This window comes from Barbus barbus, assembly GCF_936440315.1.
Source record: "Barbus barbus genome assembly, chromosome: 25".
NCBI lineage: Eukaryota > Metazoa > Chordata > Actinopteri > Cypriniformes > Cyprinidae > Barbus > Barbus barbus.
The window spans coordinates 6,346,313-6,365,685 of record NC_136753.1 but is presented as its reverse complement, the minus strand read 5'-3'; the positions used below and the strand labels follow the sequence as shown (position 1 = coordinate 6,365,685).

Here is a 19,373-nt window from a genome sequence, read left to right as displayed (position 1 = left end):
ATGCCAGGGCAGCTGATTGGACCGAATGATGAGCCGTAGGGCTGTCTTTTTTTGCTTTGAGCTCAGCATGTAAATCGATGATGGACAGGCCTTTTTTCTGTGCTTTTTTTTAGCTTTAAGAGAACTGCGAAAAATAAACTAGATTTTACGTTTTCTAGAGAAAATTAAAGGTGTTTGCTAAGATGCTCTGAATGGTTTAATGCAGCGCTATGTGGTCGAGGGTGTTTTGAGTTTCTCTCGAAAGCCAAAACAGTATGACAATTATGCTCCAACATGCACCAATTGACTAAGTGTTCTTCAAGAAAAAGATAAAAATATTGTCCATCATGAAGACTGCTATTTATATAGTAATAGTGACTGTTGCCTTAGCAAACACCATTAAAAAAGAAGCACAGAGGGCCAGCACATAAATATGTTTAATCTAATTATGGGAATTTTTCAGAAAAATATAGTTGGATAATGGGTGGATGATTGTTCTGTTATAGTGCATTTGTTGGGGTCATCCAGTGTTAAGACTGAAGGAATGAAACCTGCTTTTTTTCACCACGACGTAAGCTGTAGTAGCTTTTGTGCGTGCACACACACACACACACACACACACACACACACTTACTTAGATATCTAAATCTGGATCCCTACTGTATCTAAATCTCTCACCTCTATTGTTTTTCTAATCAGCTAGTTATAAATACTGTAACCTAACCCTATCAGAAAACTTTATGCAATTAAAAAAAACTTCTTTAAAATAGTTTGTAATGAGGATGTCCTCAAAACTAGATTTGAGAGATTTTGTCAGATTTAGCTCATTTCAGGGTACAAATTTGTTGCCAAAATATGGTTAATTAGATACACATACATACTAAACAACTCAACTAAACAACTAAATTCATTCAAATGAATGTGTACGAAAGAAAGAAAGAATTATCAAATTAATAACTCCAATTAAATAGAAAGGTTAAACATGTTGCTTAGCTGTTAAAGTAAGAGAAAATACAAACAGACACACACAAATGGACACATAATTTGAACTTCATTCCAATACTATGCATAATTACCCCGCAAATGTACCGTCATCCAGAAAGCCTGAGCGCACACACAGACATGCACACTGGCATTTAGTGCCGTTTGCGTTCATTCACCCCATGTCAAATCCATCACACACACACACACACACACACACTGGAGCACTGTCATTTCATAACATCATGGTAAAATAAAAAATGAAACACTGCGCTTATTACTGGAAATTTAGGCTTTCAAATGGTCAAGTCCTTTTGTTATTTGCATAATTTATTCATGTTTTTCTTTCTCTTTTCTGCCTTTGCACAATTTCCCCTAATTTGCATAGACTGTACATTTAAGGGTCCTTAAATGGAATTATGCCCTGCATACTTTAATTGTTGAAAATTACATTTAACTTCAAATAAAAAAACAAAGCTATTAAAACATAAGTCACTGTGTGAGAATGTAATAGGAAAAAAGCGCAAAAAACATTGAGAATAAAAAGCTCACTGTAACATATCTTCCTGAACACACTGGTAGGAAACTGGTGAAAAAATATTGCAGGAATCTCATTTTTCATGGTATCGTCTTCAAATTTGAAATATAAACTCATGAGACACGTGGCTTTCAACCCATTACTTTTCTGGATTGCTCCAGGACTTATTTCATGTATTTGTATATGAAATAAAAAAACATTCAGTGTGGAAAAACATTTTTCAAGGCACGTCAGTGTCTATAACTTTTTATCTTTTTGAGCATTATCAACTCTGGATGATGGTTAGTAAAGCCTAGAGTGTCTTCTTTCCAAAGATACCTAATTTGTTTGTGTAGCACACTTTGTCAGAAACTGTTACCATTTTAATTTAGGTAGGTTATTTTCACCTGTGAGGCCCCACATGGGGGGGGGGGGGTGTTAACACCAACAAACACCTGAAAAATACAAAAGAACAAAATGATCTCATTTACCTGAATAACACGTATAGTCCACATAAACATATCAACTGTGTGTATAATATTACAATTAGTTATCCACCCATTTTCCTAACTTGTATGTGATGCTGGAGCAAATTCCAGAATCTCGGGCTGTATGCAGAGAAACACCCTCAACGGATGGCCAGTCAATCAAGGGGCTAACACACATTCACACTCACACCTAGTGGCTCCAATTTGATCACAATTATATCCCTCTATAAACTGCATTATTGAACAAGTGCTAAAAAAGTGCTAAAAAAATTGGATTGGATGTAAAAAAATAAGTGCTAAAAAAATTGGATAAACATCACAGAAAGTGAAAAGAAAACAAAATGAAGTACCAAAAAATGTTAAGCTCTGTGAGATGCTTTAAAAGTGGGCTAAATAACACAACCATCCTTCACTACACACACACACACACACACACACACGTTGGTTTTTGTGGTTTATGGGGACTCTCCATAGGCGTAATGTTTTTTATACTGAACAAACTGTGTGTGCTATTGCCCTACACCAACCCTACACCTAACTTAGCCCTCACAGGAGACTTTGTGCATTTTTAGATTTTCAAAAAAACACCATTTAGTATGTTTTTTAAGCCTTTTGAATTACGGGGACATAGGCAGTGTCCTCATAAACCACCTTCATATTGTAATACCTCTGTCATACCCATGTCATTATACAAATTTGTGTCCTCATAAACCACATAAACATGCACACACACACACACACACACACACACACACACACACACAGAGAGAGAGAGAAGTTTAGCTATCTCAGTGAAGAAATAGACTACATGGTCATTTTTGAAGCTAATTAGTACCGATTAACCATAACCCAAAAACTACTTCTAAAAGAATTTGATTCACGCTTATATTTGTGCATTTGTAGCATAAATGTTTACTTGAATGGTTTTTTAACAGTAACTTTGCACCCTAAAAAGTGGTTTTATCAAATTTAGCTGATTTCTGGGTTTGTCCAAAAAGTAAAACCCACAAGTAGTGTTTCCCATCCATTGAACACAGCAAACAAGGCCTTAAGATAAACATATTTAATTAGCAAATTGTTTACAATACTCAAAGTCATGAAAACAAACACAATAGAGTCGATTGAGAATATGGCAACACACTCTCTCTTTTTGACTGCAATAACTCACAACTCAGTTCTAAATGCAACTGTATTTTAGATATTGAGAACATATGCAATAAAATGCTGTATTTTGATGCATATGATGTACAGTTTTCAATATCTCTCATTTGATGGCACTCATTCACGCCTCTGCTGTATGCAAGGATTATTTGAGGACCCATTACTTCAGTTTGGTTACATCACATTTTGTAGAGATACTCTTTCCCTAGTTCAAACAAACAAACAAAAATATACAGAATAAGAGGTGTTTGGGTACATCTTAGAAGGATACTTACAACATTTTTCTAAGTTGAATCTTTTGTTGGAAAGTTGCCAAAATGGACAATATCTCTGTTCCAAAACCTAGTGAGCAGCTTGGCTGCCTATAGGCAACATCCTAATAATTATGGAACCTCAAATGACCCATCAGATATACTCAGACTCGGTATGTAAATAGACACAGTTACTGATGTTAGCATGTTGCTAACCTAACCACTTCCACAACTTCATAACCACAAAAAATACATAGCACAAAATATTAAGTGAAGAAAATTGATTTTTAATGCACAATGTTGCGGTCTACTGTTTGGAACAGCCATCATGTCAAGAGTGTGCTCACTAGGTTTAGGAACAGAGTTTTGCATAGAATGCTACAGACGATTGAATTTAGAACTATCTACTGAAACTATGTGAACAAAAAGGCAATCAACATTCTTAGTGCCTTACTACTAAAGTTTTAATACCAAACAACCCTTTTAATAAGACGACAGATCAGGAACTGATGTGATATCATTTAATAATTCTCCTAATTTTCAAAATGATCAAGACAAAAACAGAAAAGCTGCAGACAGAATAAAACAAAAACAACTTCAAATGACCACAATATAAAAACGTGATGTGGAAGAAAACATTTCTCTTTAAAAATAAAGAAATGGTACTTTTGGCAAACAGCTGAAAAAACAAAAACAAAAAATAATGCCTGTGTTTTCATCTAGACAATGATAAATGTGTGTAGTTGTGTAAGGAAAAGTGTACTGGTGTATGTCCTAATCATTCGAAAACTGTACAATAAATCAAATAACTCTCACATTTTAGTTGTAAAGTTTGCGGTCAACAGGAAAGTTATGAACAGACTGAGCATGTGATAACAGTAATACCACAGAAACAATGCAGTGATGCGCTCCATTGCAGAGCATGATTCATCATCATGATTGAGGTTTGTTCAGTTCAGTTCAGCCGATTTGGTTCAATTCACAATTCAATTTTGACCTGATGGATCTTTAAGCAGCCTTTTCAAGGAATTCCTTTCATTCGTCTCTTGGAATGAAGCCAATTCACCCTCCTGCATTGAAACTGGAAAATAAAATAAAACCGACAAAAAAGTATTCACACAGAGGGAGTGATTTTAGCTGAACATTTCTTTGTGATTTGGCTCCCACACTGCTGCTTTGGTGATTGACTTTCATAAATAAGTATAATATCTTAATTCCCTTTGGCGGGGTTCACAAAGAAGGGAAAGGAAGTAAACAGAAAGATTTGTAGTGAGGTCAGCCAAACCTATTTCCAGTGCTTGGGATAAAGTAAACTCAACACTATTTTTAAAAATGCACAAAACCTTAAGTGAAGACAAACATGCAAAGTCATGTGCTCTCCTTCTCGCTGAGCATTTTCACACTTGGCCCTTAAGGCAATGTTTTATTTTTGGTGGCCAAGCAGGACAAGACCGTCTCAGGAAGCATTTTGTTTTAATGTCTGCAGTAATGTTTCACTCAATATACTTATTTTTCAAGATAGTCTACAACATTTTTGAGATAACAGCAGAAATTGGTGAAAAAGAGAGAACAGCACTGATAATTACTGTTATCTACTACACATTTTGAATCGAACAGCAAATTTTAAAGCTGCAGTTTGTAATTTTGTTTGGAATTATAAAAAATAAAGATTTTTAATTCAAACATTCTCCTCCACTTGACATTGGTCAGACAAATGAAAGTCCCACCGTCAAATTCACACCAATCGTTAAGCCAGTGTTGATCAGTTGGGACCACAATGTTTACATTTTTTCAGGAGGTAAACATACAAATAACTGAATGTTATTTCTGCATATTAACCTATGAAAGGAGAATGTAATTTCTCAAAGGAATAAAAACTACACACAGCAGCTTTTAGAACTTAAAGAACTGCAAAACCTTTTTGCATAATGTTTCATAGAATGATCTTGTATCTTCTCTCAAAATGCAGCAAAAGTGCATACAAACCTATCAACAGACAAAAAACATTTTGCTTTGGACCACCTGGTTCAAGTCAATTGAATTGGGTTTTTCCTAAGGACAGTATGCAAAAACGCCCTCTTCTTCTCTGTTAGACACGCAGGCATATGCCATTTATCTGACAGACACTTTCCTGAGGTTTTATCTCTCTCTCTCTCACACTCACACACATGGATTATTTAAACAATCAAGATTTGTCAATTCTCCTGTGGAAAAAGGGAGAACAGGATTTACAATTAAAGCTCACTACATAAATAACCATTACAAGGCCACAAACACACACTCAGAATGTACACCATGGCAATATGGTCAACCAAAGCTAGTGTCCACCACCACATCTGTTACCGTGACTCCTTGTCCCCAATGCAGCCACAACACATCCATTAGACATATAAATTCCTATGATGTACTCTCCTATCTCTTGGAATGAAGTAGCAAACTATTTCCATCCCTCTCAGATATACATGTCTGTCATAGAGGATAAACTGGTCTGTCCATTCCTATCAGAGTGAGGAGGTCAGTGTCTAACAATGACCTGTTAAGCTCAGCTAGGAGGGGCATAAACATCATTGTCCTCTTTCCAGAATGGAGAATCTAATCTCCTCCTGTCCAATGTAGAGACCTCCTGGGCAGAATTCCCCTGCTGCATCTGTATCTTGAGGCCCTTCCATTGAACCCCAACTCTATGGCTTTGAGCAAGTCCCTCTACCTTCGATCCACAAGGGGGAGCACTCACACTTCATCAGCTCAAGCACTTCTGGTTGAGTGTGAGCACAACCGCTCAAGGTGTGTTTGTGTCAAGGCAGAGATGTTGATGAGAAGTGACAACAGAAGTTGAGGTAGATGGGAAGTGTTGTCTGGATGGACCATTGGTCTGTCCGCTCATGGCTACCGTGAGAGTCTCCAAGCTTCTTAAAGAGTCTCCGTGATTAGCTGGCTTGAAGGATGAAGATGTTACATCAGCAGATCGGTTGAACCCATTTTGCTTGTCCACCGTTTCGTCTCCTGAAGGTCTGTATAGGGGGCTGCTTTCAGACCTAGAGTCTGAATTAGAGTTGCCGCCAAAATCATACTCTTCAAACACCCCAATCTCGCTCTGAGTTGATGGGTAATATGACTTTGAAAGGCTGCTAGCATTTGGGGCATCACTTTCAGAGACACTGGTGGCTGGGTATGAGTATCCCACAGCTGGAAGAGGGTTCGGAGGAGTTATACCTGCAGGTAGGTACGCCGAGGGAGGAGGGGGAGGACTGTAGCCAGCAGGAAGAATGGCCTGTGAAGGGTAACGGGTGTTAGGGTAACTGTATGCAGCTAGGTTTGGTGAGGTGTTAGCAGTGTAGGTTGATACCAGACTGGCATGGGAAGGGGTAGGGTGGAAAAGAGAGCCACCGTAAGTGCCTACAGGCTGCAGGAAGGGAGTGCTGTAGGGAGTGCTGCTGTACTCCTGATTCCCAGTCTGACCGTTACAACTGTTGCTGGAGAAACAAGGCTCCGGAAGACTCCCACTGCCTATAACCGGTGAGTTACACGCACTGATAGACACATCCGTCACACTGAGTGGTGCTTTGGGAAGAAGCTCGGGGACGCAACCTAACGGAGTGTAGACACTCTCCAGCCAAGGCTCTGCCTCCACCTTCCGTCCATTAAGAAGGGGCGGCCCGTTATTCACAACACCAGGTCCCCTTACGCTAACGGAGATGGCTGTGTCTGGATATCCCATGAGTCCACTCTCGCAGGGTAGATCCAGAATGGCAGAATATCTCTCTGCATACCTCTTGAGCAGGTTAGAAGCGGTCAGAGCTGAAATGTCATCGTTTGCCCACGAATGTTGATACGCTGCAGCTGAGGTTGAACCTGTTAGCCTTGGATCCCTAAATGCTTCGATCTTATGCCTTGGTGAACGAGTGGTGGAGGTGATGTCATAGTGTTGCTCCGCCCACTGGGACTGCTCAGGGCTCCACTGCATGGTCACGCCTGCCAATGAAAAAAATATATATTTGTCAATTCAAACTCATGGAACTTTATAAAAATCAGAAATATAAATAACATCATAAACGAAAAGCCTCTGAATGTGACGCCCACATGCATTTGCTACTCAGTATGCAAACATGCTATAATATATTTCTGTAAAAAAAACATTAATTATACTTATTATTCTACCTTATTTCCATCGCAATATAAATTAAGTGTGCTACAAAAACACCACTGAGAGAAAATGTGAGCAATTTAGGTTAATTAACGTTAGCAGAAAATTACCACAGTTCCAGATAATGACCAATTCTGAATAATCATAATCATCTGAATAAACATAAGCACAAAAATGAATAATAATATAAAATATTCAAATGAAAGACAATTGAAAATGGCTTTCACAATTCTTTTTTGAGGCATACACTAGCAGCTCTCTGAGCTGTTTTATGGTCTTTAGATTGACAGTGAAGTTTAAATTCAGCTGTGTACTTGAATCATCCCCCCCCCCCCCCCCACACACACACACACACACATCAAGAATACTGCTGATGATATCATTAAGGTCTGATACTTAAATACAGCAGAAGGCTTCTTCTCAAGTGAATGAAATAAAAGCTCTTTAATGTAATCAAGGAACCTCATATTACACTCTCTCTGTCTCTTTCTCAGTTTCATTGACTCATGCACACCACGCGGGAACATAATATTTCAGCATACTGTAATAACGACTGATCAATATTGTAGCTCTCGGCATTAGCAACTGAACCCGACAACAGATGTTACCCCTAAAAATACTGTATCTCTGTCATTTCAGCTTCACACATACAGTACTGCACCAAAATTTTAGTTTGCGAAACAAAGAGCTTTTCTTCTGCATCGAACATATGGCTGTACAGAGGGAGAGAGATGGGGGAGAAGGGAAAAAGAACAGAGAGATAATGTCCTTAAGCCATAAAATATAACACATAAAATACTTCTAAGATGAAGAATCATTGGATTTTTTTCTGACTTTGAAAGTACTCTGGATAAGCAAAACCTTGAGCATCAGAAACAATCCAATGTTTTGTCGAAACGAAATAAAGAAAGAGGGATATACTCCATATTATAGCAGATGGATATTGATTTTGGGCTGATGGAGCAACATTTACATGTTCTATCTATCTCAATTAAAAACTGCCCAATTACATTCAATTCTATCAAGCAGCAAATCCTCCTGATCGATATGCAACTTGAGGTCATTCAGTGTTCTCTCATGGGAAAAGACTGGACTTACTGCAAACACACACACACACACACACAAGAGGTGGAGCAACTGGCACCGTTTCCCTGGAAAGACTTGAACTGACATAAATTATGACTTTGAAAGTCACTCATCACACTCGCAATAGCTTTAACTGTTAAAAACTTGTATAGTTTAGCACACACTTAACCAAAGTGACTTACAATACTGGGTACAAATCACACTAATGGCAATTAGCAGGACAGGAGGCTGAGAAATGGTAGGATATAAGAAGAACTATACAATAAAATGACAAATGATTAAAATCAATATCAATAACACATATGAAAGAGCTAAAGATGTCTTTTAACAGCTTCCTAATTGCTTTTTTTCTCTTTTAACGGTTGAGGTTATAGTGAGACATAATAGTAGTCATTAATTCAGCATTAATTCTTAAATGCTTGCCTATAAAAAAATGGTAAATTCAGAAAACTAGATCGGTGAAAAAGATGTGAAAAACAGAACAGAAAATGTTTTGTTTTACAGATATTTGTCAGTAAGTCTATGTAATTTTTTTAGATATAAATTTTTATGCATTTGGTAGATGGGTTTAGCCACATTACATTAGAAATACATTTGATTAGTGTATGCATTCCCAAGCAATCGAATCCATGACACTGACATTGCTCTCGCCATAATATGCTGTATGAGCTACAGGATGTCCAGTTGCTTGTAAAAGTGATGACACACCTGTCCTCCACAAGCTACATGATTTGGCGTAGCTATCATTCATGTCAATAGCAGAAACGGTTTATGTGCCAAAGTGGGTTTGTTAAAATGCCTAACACTGAGAATGAACAATTGCAAGAACTACTGTGACTATAAAACAACCTTAAAGGATGAACGTCGTCTAAAATAAAACCTCAGTTAGAAACAACATCAGTCAAACTTCTTGAGATGAGAGCAGAAATTCCCAAAACAGTGCATGAAGGGTTCTTCAAAAGAATTACACTCTAACTTCAACTCCTCTACAATACAAAGTACTATGCATCATGGAGTGGGCTATTTATTTAAATCTGGAAAAAAAAAAAAATATATATATATATTCTCTAGCTGTTTTTTCCTACATTACATCCTCACCAGAGTCTAAAGCCAAAAGCGATGTGTTGTTATGTCCAATATTAGCTGCAGTTTGCTGGAATGTTCTCTCAAATGCTGTCTTTTTGTTGTATTCTACAGAACTACCTGGACAATCCCATTAGCCGCAAAGCTGCTGATCTAGTGTATGTGTACTTTTGTGTGTGTAAAAGAGTGTGTGCTGGTGCTTTAGAGAATGACTTTCTGTTGTTCCAACATACCCCTTGGCTACAAATCCTCCAGAGAAGACCCATCACACACACACACACACACACACACACACAGACAGACACACAGACACACACACACACACACACACAGACAGACAGACAGACAGACTCACTTCTCCTAAGTGAAATCTCAGGTTTCTTCGGCAGTAAAATCAATACATCACACAGGCTTACACACACACACACACACACACACGCACACGCTGCATCCATAAAACGCTTTTATTGAGTAATTAAACAGCCATTACTGTTGCCGACAGCAAAATAGTAAAACGGATAAAGTCCTTCAAACAGTATCTAGACAAAATGTGTACACACTCATACACACAATCTAATCCAGACCATTGACTTCAGTAAGTACCTGCTGAAGTACAGATTCCTATGGGTTCCTTATTTCAAATCTTTCACAAACACAAAACAAAGAGTCACAAAAATACCCAATTCTGTCTTCAGGAAAAATGGGCACTAGTTTACAGAATTTAATGATTATATTAAAGGTGTATTTCACTCAAAAATGAACCTTATGTTGTTCCAGACCTATATGATTTTCTTTGCTCCATCAAACACAAAAGGAGACATCAGGCAGGATGATTACAGTGGCCTTTTCCATACAATGAAAGTGAATGGTGACCAGAGACTGTCAAGCTCTAAAAATGGTTAAAAAAAAGCTCCATAAGTGTAATAACAGTATATAGTATATAGTGTATATAATCTTCCTGTCTGTTAGAGCTTTCAAATGTAATTTGCATCATTTAAATAAGTATATTCACATTGGCATATTGTGATCAGGTGTAATCAGAGACACATGAGAACAAATTTTTGTCATTACTGATATCACACTGGTTTGACATTATATTAATATAGTATATACAAATGCGAATGAGATTTGAGAGTTGTGTCAGTCAATAATGACTTAAATTTGTCATTTCAATACACAAAGCCATCGTTTGGCTTCCTAAGACATAGAATATAGCCATATGGACTAATTATGGCTATAATTAGTTAATTATAGCAGTAGTGGCCTAATGGATAGAGAGTCGGACTTATAACCCAAAGATCACTCAGGTCCGGCAGGGATTGTAGATGGGGGGGAGTGAATGTCCAGCGCTCTCTCCACCCTCAATACCATGACTAAGGTGAGACCCTTGAGCAAGGCACTGAACCTCCAACCGCTCCCCGGGCACCGCAGCATTGGCTGCCCACTGCTCCGGGTGTGTGTGTGTTTGTGTTTGTTCACTACTCACTGCTGTGTGTGTGCACTTGGATGGGTTAAATGTAGAGCACAAATTCTGAGTATGGGTCACCATACTTGGCCACACGTCACATCCTTTCTTTTCCTTTCCTTTATCATTCTTTATAGTGCTAATTTTTGGAGTTTAAAAACCCATGGTCACTATTCCCTTTCATTTTATGGACAAGAGCAGCATGAACATTCTGCTTAGCTTCTTCTTATGCATTCCAAAGAAGAAAGAAAGTCATATGGGTTTGGAACAATGTGAGTGAGTAAATGATGACCAAATTTGAATTTTCGAGTGAGTAATCCCTATACAGTGTAACATTCTTCTATTTATGCTGTTTACTCCTCAAGACATCAGCCAAATATTGCATGACACGAGCCACAGTACTGCATAGACCATATTATCCATCTAAAAATAAAACAGAAAATACATTTGATACAAAACCATGCTCTCTTTTACTTGACACAAAGGGCATGCTTTTCAGTGTGTGTGTGTGTGTTAGCTGGTGTGAACAGTTCTCCTGTTGTGCCAAGCTGTTTGACCATTGTAAGAGTGGCAGGGTGGAAGCCCTCTAATTCTTCTTTAATGTGAATGAGCTATTCACTCTCAACGTCCCCTCTTCAAAACGCCTGACTTTCAGCCCTGGCCTGCTGAGTGCTGCAATAGAGAGAAAGAGGGAGAAAGAAAGAGAGGGAGGTGCAGAGAAGTATGACAGAACGTAGCCTCAGCAGTGGAAGGTCTATGAACGTTTAAGCTCAGAGATTGAAACCTTTGTTTTGTAAAGTCACTGTAAAATGACGCAGAAACCATTCAATTAAAACTTTAAGGTGAAACCAGCCACAACATACAGCTCCTTGATAAACTCCTGTCTGCAAGTGTGTGCATATTTCAATGTTAAAGTCAAAATTCTTAAGACTCCAATGGACTTTAAGTGAAAACAAAGAATGAATAGGTGTGACAATATGTCAAAATATTTCAACCTCGAACACAAGTAAAAACAGGAATACACTCAAATGCCAAATTGCAAAGCTGGTACAAACATATTCACATCTCTATGATTTCTTGCATGCATCGTAAAAAAAATGACTGTGATTTTAACGGTAAAAAACAGTGAAAATGCTACAGTAAAAACCTGTTAAATGGTTAACGGTAAGTTCCTGTAAAATTTACAGAGAAAACCGTAAACTGACTTTCCCAGAATTCCCTGCGTTGCATTTCAAATTGTTTGAAATTGATGTTTATTCTTTGAAATAACTATGTTTCTTCTTAAGTTTTTTCTTATCAGTTATGTTTATTAGGGTTGTATGTTACATCTAATGTTGTTAAATTAATGTTTATTGCGTATTTCAGTTTAATGAGTCTCACCATGATGGTGTTTAGTGCTTGTGTGAATGACACTGTGCACCTTCTGTATATGCTATTATTTAAAAGCTGCTTATGGTGGGCTTTGGTTCATCATGTGACTTTCTCATCACCACCTGCATTTGGTGGTTATCAGTGTGTTTCAAAGGTACAAAAGAGATTTCAGTACTTCAATAGATTGGTATATTAACATTATATCAGTTAATGAAATTACAGTATTTAACTGTAAATTTAAGTTAAAATGGTAAAACCTAAAATGTTGTTACCGTATTGTTTATGGTAGAATTCCGGCAACCACAGCTGCAAGTTTTTTACCATAAATTTTACAGAATGTTTTTTAAAAGTGTATATATATATATATATACTTTTCACCTTCAAATCAGTTTCCAATGGATAAAATCAAGACGCATCCTACATTTGTTCCTGTTAATTATCCTGTTTCTCTTGGAAATACAAAATTATGGGTTAAATGGATTGCAATTTGCACACACATTTTCCTTGGAAAGTATAAACACTAGGTTTGAAGCACTTTCAAAACACTTTATTTGCATGAGCATCCCTGGCTCAACTAATGGAGTGACTTTGGGACAGGACTATTGTGTTGAAAGTGTTCTGGAAACCTGTTTCAAAACAGTCATTATTTTGCCATTCTCTTTGGTGACAGTAGTGGCATAGAAATCTGACACTTTGACTCAAATGAATCAGTCTGAATCAAATATTTCAGAGAGACATACATGGCAAAAATAAAAAAAAAGATAAATTTAATCGAAGACAGACAAGGCAAATCTTTTCTTTCACGTCCTCCCTCTTCTCTTCTTCTCTTTTCTGCAGATAGATTATTTTAAAACCTCCATAAAAGACATAGCAAGGGCTTAAATCACTTTCATATCTCTCTAAACGAGAGACGAACGCCTCGCATGTCAATGACCAATTCAATTCCACACGCCATTTTCCTCTGCTAATTAACACAGTACCGTGTTCATTTAGAGACACAATGCAGAGCACTGGGCCGGGGCAGGCTGGGCGGCCGCATGCCGTCTGCTGCTGACATCGGCCTTTAATAGGGCTTTAGCATATTAAACAGCTCAATCATCTCTCATATGCACACACACACACACAAACTGGATGGATGCACTAGTCTCTGTATCATAGGGACAGATGAGTGAAATGAGAAAGTATGTGAGAAAGTATTCATTAGTCACTCAAAGACACTTTCCTCTTGTCGCTAAATATCTTTAGATGTGTGAAAGGAGGGATTGAGCTGGAGGGATGGAGAGGTGAATGAAGAAAAAAAGGGATGTTAGATGTAAAGGATAGAGGGATCATTTCATCACAAACACTGTCAACACTAAACTTTTACCATAATCTGACTGTCAAAAAAAAGGAGGGGCCGACAGACAGGAGCGGAAGATGAGATATGTGTTCATTTTATATATATAAAACTATATATATCTATATTTTTTGTTGCTGTTTTATCCCTATTATGTAGCCATCATATGGGCAAACACACTTAAGGGTCCAAATTTTTGCACAAAAAAAGGGTATTTACCTACTGTCTGAGTAAATGAAAATTAAAATATGTTTTTGCAAATGTGCAAGTGTGTCAGCTCAGATTTATCAGGCAACACACTTTGACAAACAACATTTGCTTATAGAACAAGCTGTTCACACAAGCCAGTGATTTGGATATACAACATATTGACTTCTAAAGCATATTTTTGTAATGTGTACTCAATGTAATGTAATAATGTAATGGCATAAATTACATTTTTATATAAATACATTTTTTAAATTGACAACACTAGGCTTAATTATACTGGATAATTATCTAAAAACAGCAATTATATTAATTAGTTTTCTAATTAATCACAATTGATCAATTAATTATAAAAGATTTCACTTAGAAATATTCAAGATGTTTCTTCATTTTTTTCTCATTGAAAACAAAACATTTTCTGTAGAATATTAGTTTATAGATTATAAAATGTCCTCAATATCACTTTCCATCCTGTTAGTTTATTGCTTTATCCGTTTAGTTAACAAAAGCCAGTTCCTTAACTACATCATCCTAGGGAAAACAACAGCACAAAAAAGCAGTATCAGCAATGGACTTCATATTGACAGTCACGCTCAATTCCTCACAGAACACAAACATATTCATTTTTTAAAAAGCAGAATTCAATGTATGACCTAGTCTTCTACCTTTAGCTGAGTAAGTCTCAAAAAAGCCTTTTGCTTAACAATAATTAAGGCTTCTGACACACAAACACACACTTCTGGAACTATTCTGCCGTGCAAAGGCAAAAGACCGTAACTTCGATTTTAGTCGAAAATGAGTTATTGATATTTTTGGAACATTCAAGACATACTTTATCATGTACATAAGTATCTTGAGTCCATTTCATTGTTTTTCCGAGAAAATAATGGGTCGTCTCATGGGTCGTCTTTCTGCTTTTGTTTACCTGTGCATCAATATGAAGTTACGGTGCCAGCTTGGAGTTATACGGTGTTCTTCCTTTTTTTTACTGTCCATTAAAGTCTGCCGCATTTTGGTGTAGACAAACGAATTAGATTGCGATCTACCAAACAGCTCCATATAACAAAGCACTGTAAAGACTAGACACCTTGGCAGCAATACATAATCCTAAATAACCTTTAAAAAGTTTTTTTTTTTCTTTCTATTTGTAATCATTCACCAAGGCTGTCACTTCTAGTTGGATGCGTGTGGACTCGAATGCCGTGGCATGTAGCATGATCAATCATAAAATCAGAATTAGCCACCTCGTAAAATATGTACGAATTGCTGTGAGATCGGGCTGGTTGGCCTAACAGTTCACACTTAAATCCATATCCTACCTTTTCTTGTAACCCGATAAAATCATTCCATGGCGCTGAATGTCGTTGATGTTTAATCCACACGCATTTCTGAGCATGCCTGCTTGCTGCCGTTCACATAAATCCACAAGTCGTTCTTTTAGGTTTGGCTATTTCATCCAAGTCAATATAAGCAATAATGCTATGTCTAGCATTGTTTTACGTTACTGAGCATAGCAAATAAATTGGTTGCAAAACTTGCAAAACGATATCCACTCACATGTTTAAAATTTAGTCTGCTTATTACCACACTGCTGGTGCCACAAGGGGACAGTGTGTCTGTAATTCTAAAATTAATACAGTCACATTACTATATGCAATAGCCTATATGAGATGATATAGCCCATGATAACTAGACTTTATACAGGTGTTACTATAACGATTTTGTAAATGGTGATCAGCGACAAAATAGTGATAATGTGGAAGTTACTGCCTTTTGCCTTGGTGTGACTTCTTACTTTTTTCAGACAATGCAAAGGCAGAGTACATTAACTTTAAAATAGTGGTAAAAATCAAGTTTGAGATCAGAATTTTTTAATGTAGATAATTTTCATTACTAAAACATCTAATTGCCAAATTTCCATTGTCCTACCTATAATTAATTTGGCTGGACAACTAAAAAACTTTAAAGTTTAACTTAAAACTTTAAAGTCATTTTTCTCAGTTTCACACTCTAGCGAGTTAAGGTCTTTTGCCTTTGTATGGGCAGTATATTGAGCAGCATGTTTCATAAAGATGGATACTTATACACTACCACGGCTGTAACTGAGTCTTGAACAATTTGAAAACAATTAAAGGATTCAAGGGTATAAATTAGAAAAGAAAGAACATACAAGAACCAGAATTTATTTGAAAGTAATGCATTTGAAATTGAAGTAGCTTGCATCACATGATATTACTATTTGATTCATTTAAAAATAATAATAATAATAAAATAAGATAAATATCTCATTATTGGGGGGACATGTCCCCCAAAATGTCCGTGGTTGTTAAAGTCTGAAACACTAAACCTGTTGACTACACACTAAACCTGCTAAACCTGTAGGCTACCCACAAGAAGAACAATAAAAGACTGTCACTCAATGATTGATGTTACCCAGTTGGCCATTTGAAAGTATAGTAAGAAACACACGCACATGGTAGTTTAACTGTCCATTTCTAATTCACGAATGCCCATCAAACTTGTGATTTATTGTGTGACTTGCTCAGTGACACCACATTCAGACAGATAAACAACCCCTCATACAGACAAGTCGACAGCTCTGACTGAGAGGCAGACAGACAAAGAGAGACAAGGGGAACACTGGAATATTGGAAAATGAAGTGTTGTCATTTCGCAATACATCTGAGTCCAAATTATGCACATCTAACTACCCGCGCCACTGTGCGCTCACGGCTGATTTCCCGACAGAATCCCATCACAGCGCGAGCATTTATTACGCGCTCGTGCAGCAGTCGCTTTGCCCGCGCGCCCGACTGGAGATACAGCGCTACATGATTGCGGTCTGTAACCTCCAATCTCAACTCTCCATCCCCTGACGCGAACCAGGAAAACGCTATCATAGCACTGAAAATCAATCGCGACCAGTATGAATGTAATATCCGAATGAGAAAACGTTCAAGTAGGAAAATATAGGCTATAAAAAGTGAGGAGAAGAGATAAGATTTAGGATGTTCTAACACTTTTATTTAAGAGCGCTTTTATTTAATTCGAATCCATCCTGGGCCATGATCCCATTACCCTCTTTCCTGGAACCGTACTTTCTTGTCATTTCTGCCAGGCAATAATTAAAATAACTAATGCATGCATGCATATGATTGGGATTTGACGGTAATAGAGCATTCAAATAATTCATACAGAAAATATAGGCTAATCGAAATACTGCATTTACAAACAAAACAGAGATATGACCTACCATATAAACCGCTGATCATATTGCTTGACATCAGCAAGGTAATTGAGAGTGACAAAAAGGAGTGCAAGGTTCACTTCAATGATTTCCACAAAGCGTAGAGAAAGACTTTCCAGTAAGTTGAAGGACACGCACCACATGCAAATAAATAGTGTTTTGAGCGGACAGGAACCCCAAACTGTGGAGAAAGAAAGAAGTAGAGATTAATATAATGCAGCAGGAAAATGTTCCCATTAAACGTATATGAAAATTCTTAGTAATTATCATTGGTTAGGCTAGGCATATTTATTTGTTTAACGCCCCCCCCCCCCCCCATTTTTTTTTAAATACATTTTAAAGCTATAAACATTTTAATTAGTGCGCTCAAAAAGTCAGGTAAATCCAGAAAATGTATTTATATTTAGCTATTTAAAATAAAAATAAACGTAGCCTATTAATTACGATTTTGTAGGCGATTTTTCTGTTTAGTTAATTATTGCAGATAAGTAGGCTATATTCAATCTGATTAAAATGTCATTTAAATAATATTTTGTATTTGTCACTCTGGATTGTTTTGGCAATGCTATAGCCTATTTGAATAGCCTAGTCTTGCAAAGGAAACATCACTGATATAATAGCTAAATTGAGATTTATAAATGAAATCAGAGATCATATTGAATTGTGCTGATTGGTGAGAATGTCTCTGTCATTCTCGCCTGGACACACAACACACACACGGATCAATGCTGCCTTATGATAGAACTCTGCTACCATAATAAAACTTCTTGCCTAGTGCTCACATTATCATAATTTCACGCTATTTAGAGTCACGCCGAACAAAAACTGCGCGCTATGTTTTGCTCGGGCCTGTGTCCGAGTGTCCGAGCGCGCTGTCCGTGCTGTGGCATGGCCCCTCTCTCTCCGGTACAAACGGACAGCTGGTGGACACAAACAAAGTGAAAGATTTACCTGCTCGGCGCCGGAGAACGGCGACAGGGTCCAGCTGTGCTGCTGAGAGCGGAGGATGAGGGTTACTCCGAGTCGGTGATGTTCTGGAATGCTTCCAAGTCAGGGCTGGAGAGACTGACCACCATAGAAATACTGACCACATCTACTGCCATGTTGGAATTCCAGAACCTCACGCCAGCTGCCGAAAAGAAAGCGGAGAAGCTTCATCTCCGACTGCGCATGCGCCCTACCGGACTCCAACCGAGAGTCCAGTTTCTCTCTCTCTCTCACGCACACGTAGTATATCATGTTAAACACTGTCAAAGCTAGCGGGTTTAAACATCCTTTGGGAATTCACTTAAATATACAAATATACTTCCAATCATTTATTTGTGGAAAAGGACAACGCTGATGTTGTACACAGAGTGTGACAAAGGACGGGAAGTCATTGAAAACAACTGTGAGAAAATATTTTTATGTTGTTGTAACAGTATGAAGGGCCATTAAAAGGTCGTGTAAATTTGATTATAGGACTCTATATTATAATTAATTCCTATATGTGACCCTCGACCACAAAACCAGTCATAAGGGTCAATAATAAAAAAAAAAAAAAAATGTATTCCTCATCTGAAAGCTGAATGGTCTAAATAAGCTTTCTATGGTTTGTTAGTATAGGAAATATTTGGCTGAGATTTGAAAATCTGTAATCTGAGGGTGCAAAAAAATCTAAATATTGAGAACATCGCCTTTAAAACTGTCCAAATGTTCTTAACAATGCATATTACTAAACAAAAATTAAGTTTTGATATATTTACAGTAGGAAATTTACAAAATATCTTCATGGAACATGATCTTTCCTTTTGGCATAAAAGACAAAATTATCATTTTGACCCGTACAATCTATTGTTGGCTATTGCTGTAAATATACTCGTGCTACTCATGACTGGTTTTGTTATCCAGGATCACATATGGTGCTATGTAATTTGATAAACAATGAAATAAACTGCAAAGTACTTTTTCTGTACCTGAGATTTACAAAGCCTCAATGCATAATATACAAAGGGGCCTTTGTTCTTTTTCCACCTTCACCTTAATTTTTATTTATTTTATTTATTTTTACTCTCTAC

General features: G+C 37.3%; 1 protein-coding gene across 1 annotated transcript; it reads right to left on the bottom strand.

The window, feature by feature from the left end:
• Positions 1-3,016: 3,016 nt before the first annotated feature.
• On the bottom strand, positions 3,017-18,452 carry LOC306844515 (fidgetin-like). Its single transcript, XM_079376714.1, has 3 exons — positions 18,268-18,452; positions 17,323-17,497; positions 3,017-7,349 (listed from the first exon to the last, which is right to left on the bottom strand). Exons 2-3 carry the CDS (start codon positions 17,351-17,353, stop codon positions 6,157-6,159), a joined length of 1,224 nt encoding a protein of 407 aa, XP_079232840.1. The 5' UTR covers positions 17,354-17,497; positions 18,268-18,452; the 3' UTR covers positions 3,017-6,156.
• Positions 18,453-19,373: the final 921 nt, after the last annotated feature.